General features: G+C 42.8%; 2 protein-coding genes across 6 annotated transcripts in view; one reads left to right on the forward strand and one right to left on the reverse strand.

Moving 5' to 3' along the window:
• Window positions 1-5,014, forward strand: part of kat6b (K(lysine) acetyltransferase 6B) — a 56,792-nt gene extending 51,778 nt beyond the window's left edge. For all 5 annotated transcript variants that reach the window (XM_060926117.1, XM_060926116.1, XM_060926118.1 and 2 more), the window contains exons 16-17: window positions 677-965; window positions 1,093-5,014. In XM_060926117.1, the coding sequence (XP_060782100.1) occupies window positions 677-965; window positions 1,093-3,743 (2,940 nt within the window). In that variant the 3' untranslated portion in view covers window positions 3,744-5,014. The remainder of the gene's footprint in view (window positions 1-676; window positions 966-1,092) is intronic.
• On the reverse strand, window positions 4,801-6,450 carry LOC132889526 (dual specificity phosphatase 29-like). The gene is made up of 3 exons (XM_060926123.1): window positions 6,269-6,450; window positions 5,837-6,060; window positions 4,801-5,509 (listed from the first exon to the last, which is right to left on the reverse strand). The coding sequence occupies exons 1-3, from the start codon at window positions 6,448-6,450 to the stop codon at window positions 5,280-5,282; spliced, it is 636 nt and encodes a 211-aa protein (XP_060782106.1). The 3' UTR covers window positions 4,801-5,279.
• Between the last annotated feature and the right edge of the window lie 3,944 nt (window positions 6,451-10,394).

The raw sequence follows: 10,394 nt of genomic DNA on the forward strand, positions 1-10,394 counted from the left end.
GCTGAAAAAGGGTAGTGGAAAAGGGCCATAAATGTGCTGGGCTTTCCTTTGTAAAGATATGTGCACCTTCTCGACAGGTTAATGAACGATGTCTCCTTCAATAATTTGAGATTCCTAAACAAGTTCCCAATACTTATATGCTGCTGTTAATTCCCTGCAGTACTAATGTTAGCGTGGATTAGGAAGAACTGTTTTTAAACTTGAACTCTGACCATGCATGCCCACGCTCCTGCTGAGCAGTGACTAAATTTGTCTGCAACTCGCGTTCTACTTTGGGTTTTACTTCTCTTTCAGCCAAGGGCTGCTTTTCATTTGTGTGGTTGTTGAAGAGAAATAGCTGCACAAAATGCCATGCAGTCTGACATTGACAGAGTAAAGCTTTTATTGAGTAAGTGCCTGACTGTTTAATTAGGAAATACCACTCACCAACTAAATAAAAACACTGTTTGAGCTTTGCTATTAGACTATTTTTTTTTTTTTTTAGAAGCTGGTTTTGAAGTGAGGTGAGAAACCAATTACAAGTGGTCACTGAAGACTCGTTCCAAGCATGCTAATACCAGATGAACTGCTGTCCTTCATGTTGTCCACTTGTGATCAAATCACCTGAGACAGATATTGATGCCAAGTCTGAAGTGTCTTAATAAACAAGGCCCTCATTCTGAATTTATTTTCACAGAGAGCGGGCCCCCTACGGAGAAAAAGAGGCAGAAGGAGAGTGCGCATCAACAGCAGCGTCACCACAGAAACCATCTCTGAGAGAACAGAGGTGCTGGATGAACCTTTTGAAAACTCTGATGTGGAGAGACCTGCACCACAGCTAAGCCATTGCATCCGGAGGGAAGGAAGTGAAGAGGAAGAGGAGGAGAGCAGCTTAAGAACAGTTGTCCGCAGGCCTGGTAGACCAAGGAAGAAGGAAAGACAAGATGACAATCATTCAAATCAGCAGGAAGGAGAGCAAGTTGAAGGTAATTATTTACTGTGTGCTCCCCCCCCCTTCTCCTCTTCCTCCCCTCCATGATTATCATGATGATGATGATGATGATTATTATTATTCAGGGCATACTCTGACTCTCTTAAAATATCTTGTAACAGATGCTGTGAAAAAGGACAATCCACGGCCTGTTAAGCGGAAGAAAGGCTGGCCCAAAGGAGTGAAGCGGGGGCCTCCTAAATGGAGGCTAAAGAAAGAGAGAAAAATGGGATTCAAGCTCAACCTCTACACACCACCTGAAACGCCCATGGTCAGTGTGGAGCAGGAAGCGGAGGAGGAGGAGCAGGTGGACAGTCCTGTTTCTGTTCCTGAAGGCTCGGAGTCTGTGTTTCTAAATGAACCAGAGTCTGTAAAGCCAGAGCTGCACTCCGACACCGTGATCACTGAGCCACAGGAACTTGGTGAAGAACACAAGGATGACAGCCCTGTGGATAAACCTGATTCTGTGGCTGTTTCTCCTTGTGATGCAGTGAGCCAGGAAACTACGTCAGGTCCTGTGAACTGCGATGAACAGTCCCTTGAAAGTGCAGAACAGGAAAGAAGCCAGGAACCAGATGAGGAGCATAAATGTAGCGAACCCCAGGCCACAGAGGAGCGTGATGATGAGGAAGAAGAGGATGAAGAACTGGAACCTTCTCATGTGGAGGATCATGATGCAGATGATGAGGATGATGGCCATGTGGATTCTGGCGAGTTGAGGAAGGAAGATCCTACACCAGTACTTGAGAAAGAGTCTCTAGATGACTCTGAGCCCAAGGCAAACTCCTGTAACGATGAGAAGGAACCAGATCCTCCTGTGCCATCTTCAGAAGAGCTAGTCTCAGATAGTGGATTAGTTGGCATGGACACGCAGGACAACCCTGCGGAGTCTGACCATCAGCCTGACTCTGAATCTGATGAGGACGAAGAGGAAGAAGAGGAGAACAGTCAGAATGCTGACCAAAAAGATGGTGGCCCTTTGACACCTGCAATGAAGGAGGACCACAGTATTTGTCCGGAGATCGACATGGAAACTGCCCAGGCAGTTCAGTCCTTAACACAGGAAGTTGAGCAAGAGAGGCACTTCCAGGACTGTGTGGAGACCCAGGAGGCCTGCCGCAGCCTGCAGAGGTATGTGCATGTGGACCAGAGTCCCCAGATGACTCCAGTAGACGACTGCCAGCAGTCAGACCACAGCAGTCCACTGTCTTCTGTTCACTCGCACCCGAGTCAGTCGGTGCGGTCCGTCAATAGTCCAGCCGTGTCCATTCTAGAGAACAGCTACACTCAGATTAGCCCAGACCAAGGTGCAATCTCTGTGCATTCCCTGCATAACAACATGGAGACGAGTCCAATGATGGACGTCCCTTCTGTGTCTGATCACTCGCAGCAAGTAGTGGACAGTGGCTTCAGTGACCTCGGAAGCATTGAAAGCACGACGGAGAACTATGAGAATCCCAGCAGTTATGACTCTACGCTAGGTGGCAGCATTTGTGGCACAGGAGCCAGCGCGGGCGCTTCTTCCCAGAGCAGCTGTTCCTATGGCAACCTTTCCTCCGGCGGCAGCCACGGACAGAGCAGCTGTGCCGTGTCCCAGCAGATGGCTGGCCCTGTGGTGAACAATACTGGTGCCTGCAGCATGCTCCAGCAGAACAGCATGAGCTCGCCACAGGGTTGCAGCGTCAAATCTCCACAAGGCTGTGTACCAGAGAGACAGCCTGGACACGGTCATGGGCATGGCCCTGGGCATGGGCATGTGCACAGCCATGGCCACCACCACAACCACCACCACCATCACCACCAACACCATCAGCATCAGCACCACCAGCAGACTCTTTCTCACTGCTCTATGCCTGGCAGCTTCCCTCCACCCATGCAACTCTCTGACCTTTCTGAGTCAAACAACCCCTCCACCAATCTGGGGCTGTATGAGCGGATGGGCCAGGGTGAGTATGGGGGTGGACACTATGCACAGCCCTCGGCTACTTTCAGCCTGGCTAAGCTTCAGCAGCTTACCAATACTCTCATGGACCATCCTCTGCCTTTTAGCCACTCTGCATCTCATCCCATCACATCTTACACCAACAACAATGGTTCATTGTCCTCGCAGCTTGGCCCTCACAATCCCACGCTGGTGCCTCTGTCTCAACCTCCACACACGGTTACAGGCGGTGGCCCTCAGACGCAAGCCACCATGACTCCACCCCCTAACATGACTCCTCCGCCTATGATGGTGCAGCGCAATATGGGCACGCCGAACATGAACTTGCCCCCCTCGCAGAGACTGCAGACACAAATTGCACCCAAAAATCACCACCATCATCCGGTGTCCATTCGCTCCAAATCAGCACCGCTGACTCCTCACCACCACCAGCAGCAGATGTATGGCAGGAGCCCACAGGCTGTTACCATGCAGGGTCCAAGCAGGACACTAGCCATGGCACCTCGCATGAACATGGGTGTGAACCTCATGCCTGCTCCAGGTTACAACGTTAACTCGATGAACGTAAATATGGCTCCACTTAACGCAATGAACACGTACAGAGTGACCCAGCCCATGATGAATGGAAGTTACCACGGCAGCACAACGTACATGAACCAATCTCCGCAGTACTCTATGCAGATGGGCATGATGGGTACTCAGCCTTACCCACAGCAGCCCATGCAGGCTCCTCCCCATGGCAATATGATGTACAGTCCAGCGGGTCACCACAGTTATGTGAACACTGGCATGTCCAAACAACCCTTAAATGGGCCTTATATGAGACGATAATCGCTAATGACCCCTGTCCTGCTAAGGGTCAGGAAATGAGTCAGCTTGATGACTTGAGGTAGTTTTTTTTTTTTTGGGTGCGTTAATTTTCGATATTATTGTTCGCTTTTATGGATTTTTTTTTTTTCTTAAAAAAACCAGCACTTGGGAAGAATGCAAAAAAGTTGTGTTTAATGGCTAATCTTTAGCTTTTTCCCTATTTATGGGAAGCCTTACATCATCGAAATTTAATGTAATGTTTAAATGTAAATCTCTTCAAACTGCATCGCAGTTTCTGATTGCATTGATATTATTTTTCTCCCCCCCCCCGTTTTTATCACTTTCTTTTGGATTTGCTTTATGGAACCTTTAAATGTGCCTGCATTGTAAGCCTTTTCAATGTACCTGTTTAACAATCGCAAGGTTATGTTTCCAAGTCTGTACTCATGCCTTCATATTATTTAAATTATTGTAAGTCTACTTTTATATATATTTTTTTTTAAGTGTAAGGTGAAATTTAGCATGCTATAATGTCTTTGTTAGTGACAGTGCATCAGAGTAGTACTGTACAGTGTTGTGCTTAAAAGCAAGCAATTTTATATTAAATGTATGGCCTTGGTTAGGTTTCCCTCTTATGGAAGGAAAAATGAAACTATATTTTTGTTGTTTCTAATACTGAAAAGATTTTAAAACATTGTCATGTTTTTGGGTGTTCCGCTTCGAAGGTTCTATTGCTAATTGTGTATAATTTGTTACTTTTTAACAAGTTTCTTTACCTGAGGCAGCTTTGTTTTTATACAAACTAAAGCAATTTCAGACAAAATAGAGAAGTAAATGTCAGTATTTGTACATGTAGAATTCTAAATCAATGGAAGGGAATGCAAAGAAGAATGGGGGGGGGGGAACCTTCACAGGGCAGTTCAGAAAATTGTCAATTTACTCCCAAAGTTGGTCTTTTATGAAATGCCTTTAAACATGCATTTTCATTCCACATGTAAATTTTTTTATCTTTATAAAACATCTGATTTATATTTTACTGAAATGTAGAACAGTAGCCTTGTTAATAGACAAAACAGATGGCATGTATAAAGAGAAATTGTATTGGTGTCTGTTTGTATAGCTTATTTTGTAGCCTTTGTACTTGTACAGAATGGCAGTTTGATGTAAGAGGGATATCCTGACTATACTAATTAATGGAGCAACAGTCCTGTATTTATGAGTTACCTTTTTAGTCAGTCACTTAAATGCTGTACATTTTAGCAGAAAATAAATTATGATGAGCCACTGACAGACTTAAGCCCAGCTCTGGACTGTTTGTTTCCTGTATGCTGTTACTTCATGCTTGCATCATTTCAGTGTTTTTTTTTTTTTTTTCCCAAATACAGACCAGTCGTAGGAGTCTCAATTGGATTCAAACTTTTTAAATGAGCTTTTTGATTTTAAATATGTAATTAGGCGAAAACTCCTGAGGTATGCTATTGGCAAAAATAGGCTGTTTCCAAGTCCTGTACTTAATTCCCTTCAGCACAAGCCACATGATGAATCCAGATGTGAGGCTCAGGCTGTGTTGTCTGGATTCTCAGTTTTTGTCTCTTCCCTTTGCCCTTGGAGCTGAATATCCAGGTCTCGGAGTTGCTTTAGAAATCCTCTGTTGGGTAAAATGCAGCGTTGCTTCTTCACATGTTCAATCGCGTCGACAACAGTCATCTTTTTGTAGATCATTAAATAAGCCAGAAATAAAGTAGCTGATCGACTTCGTCCCATGACGCAGTGCACGAGCAGTTTATCTGAAATGAGAAACGATTTACTGTGCAAGGCAGTGCTCATTTATTTGGTTTATGAACGACACTGCAGGTTTTAGCTCATTTGCAATTTGACTAGATTGCTCTGGGGTAAATGCATAAATGGAAATGAATTATGTTCAGGAATGGAACTTAAAACCAAGAAGTTAGGAAAGGTCGACTAATTATAATGTAATAAAGGCAACGTTTATCCTTTTAACCAGCTTTAGTGAAGAACCATACATGTCATCTTGTTTGAATTCGAGAGGGAGAGAGCGGCTTTCTTATCTAAATACAGTGTGTTTATCATGGCTCGTCGGTCTCTTTACTTACTCTCGGGATTGCTGAGTGCATGATCAATAAATTGAGCTGCCGGGTAGAAAAACTGTGCGAGATTGAAAACTGGACTGTCTTCTGCCTCCACTCCGTAGTAGTAAATATTCATGCCATTGTAGTAGTCTGGACCTGTAGCAACGTTGTTCCATTTTCCCTCGGCTGCACTGAGGATGTGTGTTATCCCCATCGTCTCCAAGTTGTGGAGCTCTAGTGCTGTCTTTCTGTGGGGGGGGACATGTGTCAAATATTTAAGTTTAAATTGGTGAAAATTAGGGTTCAGAAGCATTTATCAAATATTACATGCTGTATCAAATGGTGATTGATAATGCTGTCTTGCTTGATGAAGTCTTAGGATCCGTCCCAAGTGTTCAGAATTTCATTAAGCAGAAAATAATAAAACGAGTCAGCGCTTTTAGTCATCTTGCTTACTCATCACCGATGTAGACGCTGGGCCAGACCTCGTTGACGTGGGTGTAAGCTGCTCTTGTGCCTTGCCAGAAGAGTTGCTGCAGCTCAAACAGCTCGGGGGTGATGTACTCACTGTCTGGGTTACACTGTGCTGGCTTTTGTGTATTCTTGATTTGGCTCTGTTTTGAAGTGTTAGATTTCATCTTTTAAAACTCTGTGCTCATCAGCCAGAAGCTTGATTTATTGCCTTTAGAGAGAAGTTAAGACATTTGGCAGGTGCTCAAATATCAGAATTGTTTTTTTTTTAAAAAATAAATAAATAATAGCAAGGAATTCAAGTCGTCTCTGCATGTTATGAAGTAGCAGTCTTCATCTTCAGTAACCACTTGGTCATTATTATGGTGCATCCAGAACCTATCCTGGGAACACTGAGGGTGAGGAGGGAGTACAGCCAGGATGGGATGCAAGGCACTATGCACATATGCTTTCACGCGTAGGCGCAATTGCATGCACGTACGTACGTACGTACGTACGTTCTGTCTCCATCCAGCATCTTTTGGGGAGGAAAATAACATACAGATAGAAGCCTGAGCTCGAACTAGAGACCCTGGAGCACTATGCTGCCGCAGTAGCAACATTTCAAACTTGACGCGCTGTGAGGTGCGTACCCTGCTCTTAACACATGCCTAAGACTTGCATAAATATTTTTATAACGCATAACCGAAGAATTTATTTAAGGTGTGTATCTGACCATGAGGTATATGAATTATCTTGTTTTATCATTATGGGTCAACAATGTGAGGCTGTTTATATCTGAAAGACTTTAACCCCAATTTGGGAGGCCCATTTCCCTTAACCTGATTCTGCAGCACCGTTCGAGTACAACTTCTTTACAAAACCCATATGGTTATGAAATGAATTATTTTAAAGCTCTCCAAGTAAAGTGGTAGACTTACATTTGTTATGAATCATTGTACCTTTTCTACAACTTTCTCCGAGTGTCATAAATGTACTGCTAGTAAAAACGAATAACGCGCAAGATACAGATAAAAGAAATTGCAGCAGTGTCTTGTGGCCAGAGATTTAGGTGGGGCAGGTTGACCTTAATAACAGTCTCGAACAATATTACAGCAAGAGGCTGTCACGCTTGACTTGTGCTATAGAGTACCGCCTAGTGAATTTTGCAAGAAACCCTCTGTTTGGCAACAGAGTACAGTAGACAATATGCAGATGTTCAGAACAGTCTTGCAGCTCGTTGAGCTGAGCAGGTTTAGATGTTCAAGGTAATCTCATTAACCAGAGTTGATAGGTTCCAGCAAAATTTCCAGCCCAGCTATATTTCAAAAACCAAACAAAATATCTGAAAGGAGACCAAAAATTTGGGCATTAGAAAATGGAGTTGTTTGTTCTTTTTCCTCAGCTTTTGAGAGGGAAATGAGTATAAAACATGCATTTTGGATGTACGGACATTATTCATAATTTAATCATCCTCCTTTCTCTCATATTTTACACACTAGCGCATCTCAAATTCGAATATTGTGAAATGGCTCTATTTTTCATTAGTTATTTAAAGTGAAAATTTAATATATTCTAGACTCATTACATGAACGAAAATGTTAATTATGGGCTACAGTGCGAAAAATATATTTAAAACCTCATATGAGAATATTTAATTTTAAGTTTGAGTAAAACTGTGTAAATACCATGTATCTCTCAGTCTAGTTCAGTACACACAATCACAATCAGGAGGAAGACTGCTGACTTGACTGTTGTCCAGAAGATGATCATCAACACCCCCCACAAAGAGGGTGAGTCACAGAAGGTCATTGCTGAAAAGGCTGGCTGGAAAAGGTGCACAAGCAACAGGGATGACCGCAGTTTTGAAGATTGTCAAGAAAAGTCGATTCAAGAACTTGGGAGAGCTTCACAAGGAGTGGACTGAGGCTGGTGTCTGTGCAGCAAGAGCCTTCACGCACAGACGTCTTCAGGAAAGGGGTGACATAAGAAGATAAACTTCATATCTACAAGCCAACATGTGATATTATATAGATACATTCACAAACAAAAAGGACCCAAATTGATCAAAATAACTCATTAATTATCCTCATAAGTGAGAATATTGAAAAATGTCACTCGATGTCCTGGACGTAGTTTGTATGAAAAATGCAAGTGATGTATTTTCCAGGAAAACACTTGTATCCATATGATATATAGAGGATATAACACTGTGCCCCAAAGATATGAAGTTTATCTTCGAGTGGTGGATATATTCACGAGTGAAAATATTTTCAACAGGAGAAGATAAACTTCATATCTTCACACCACCATGTAATGTTCATATTATATAGACACGTTCACAAAAAATACGCAAATTAATCAAAAGAATTTTAATTTTGAACCAGATCGCCATTTTAACAACGCACATCTAGTCAGCGGGAAAACACTGGGAGTGACCTCATCGGAGTGAAATATCGTGAAATAGTGTCTTGCAAAAGTATTCATCCCCCTGGGTGTTTGTCCTATTTTGTTGCATTACAAGCGGAATTAGAATGGATTTTTGGAGTGCTGGCACCATTTGATTGACACAGCATGCCTACAACTTTAAAGGTTCAAATTGTTTTATTGTGGCACAATAAGATGAACAAAACAGAAATCTGGAGTGTGCATGGGTATCTCCCGCCCCCAAAAAAGTCAATACTTTTTGTAGAGCCACCTTTTGCTGCAATTACAGCTGCAAGTCTCTTGGGGTATGTCTCTATTAGCTTAGCACATCTAGCCACTGGGATTTTTGCCCATTCCTCAAGGCAAAACTGCTCCAACTCTTTCCAGTTAGATGGGTTGTGTTGGTGTACAGCAATCTTCAGGTTATGCCACAGATTCTCAATTGGATTGAGGTCCGGGCTTTGATTAGGCCATTCCAAAACATTTAAATGTTTTCCTTTAAACCACTCCAGTGTAGCTTTAGCAGTATGTTTAGGGTCATTGTCCTGCTGGAACATGAACCTTCGTCCCAGTCTCAAACCTCTGCCTGACTCAAACAGGTTTTCCTCCAGAATTGCCCTGTATTTAGTGCCATCCATCTTTCCTTCAGTCCTGACCAGCTTTCTTGTAGATGAAAAATATCCCCACAGCATGATGCTGCCACCACCATGCTTCACTGTAGGAATGGTGTTCTCAGGGTGTTGGGTTTGCGCCACATATAGCATTTCCCATGATGGCCAAAAAGATCAATTTTAGTCACATTTGGCCAGAGAATCTTCTTCCATGTGTTTGGGGAGTCTGCCACATGCTGTTGAGCAAACTCCAAACATGTTTTCTTAAGCAATGACTTTTTTCTGGCCACTCTTCCATAAAGCCCCACTCTGTGAAGTGTATGGCTTAAAGTGGTCCTATGGACAGATACTCCCATCTCCACAGTGGATCTTTGCAGCTTCTTCAGTGTTCTCTTTAGTTTTTTTGTTGCAATGCTGATTAATGCCCTCCTTGCCCAGTCTATGAGTTTTGGTGGGCGGCCTTCTTTTGTCAGGTTTGTAGTGGTGCCATATTCTTTCCATGTTGCTATAATGGATTTCATGGTGCTCCCTGGGATATTCAAAGTTTGGGATATTTTTTATGACCCAACCCTGAGCTATACTTCTCCACAACTTTGTCTCTGACCTGTTTGGATGCTCCTTGGTTTTCATGTCACTTGTTTAGTAGCATTGCAGAGTCAGGGTCCTTCCAGAACAGGTTGATTTATACAGACATCATGTGACAGATCATGTGACACTTTGATTGCACACAGGTGGATCTTATTCAACTAATTACGTGACTTATGAAGTGAATTGGTTGGAGCAGCTCTTATTTAGGGGTTTCATACGAAAGGGGGTGAATACCTATGCACACTCCAGACTTCTGTTTTTTTTTCTTCATTTTAATTATTGCTTGTGTCACAATAAAACAGTTTTCACCTTTAAAATGGTAGGCATGTTGTGTAGATCAAATGGTGCTAACCCTCCAAAAAATCCATTTTAATTCCAGCTTGTAATGCAACAAAACAGGACAAACACAAAGGGGGATGAATACTTTTGCAAGACACTGTATGTCACTCAGATCTGCTATATATTTTGTATGAAAAAATGTGAGTTTTTCCAACACGAGAAGATAA

The sequence above is a fragment of the Neoarius graeffei genome, chromosome 7, assembly GCF_027579695.1.
Source record: "Neoarius graeffei isolate fNeoGra1 chromosome 7, fNeoGra1.pri, whole genome shotgun sequence".
NCBI lineage: Eukaryota > Metazoa > Chordata > Actinopteri > Siluriformes > Ariidae > Neoarius > Neoarius graeffei.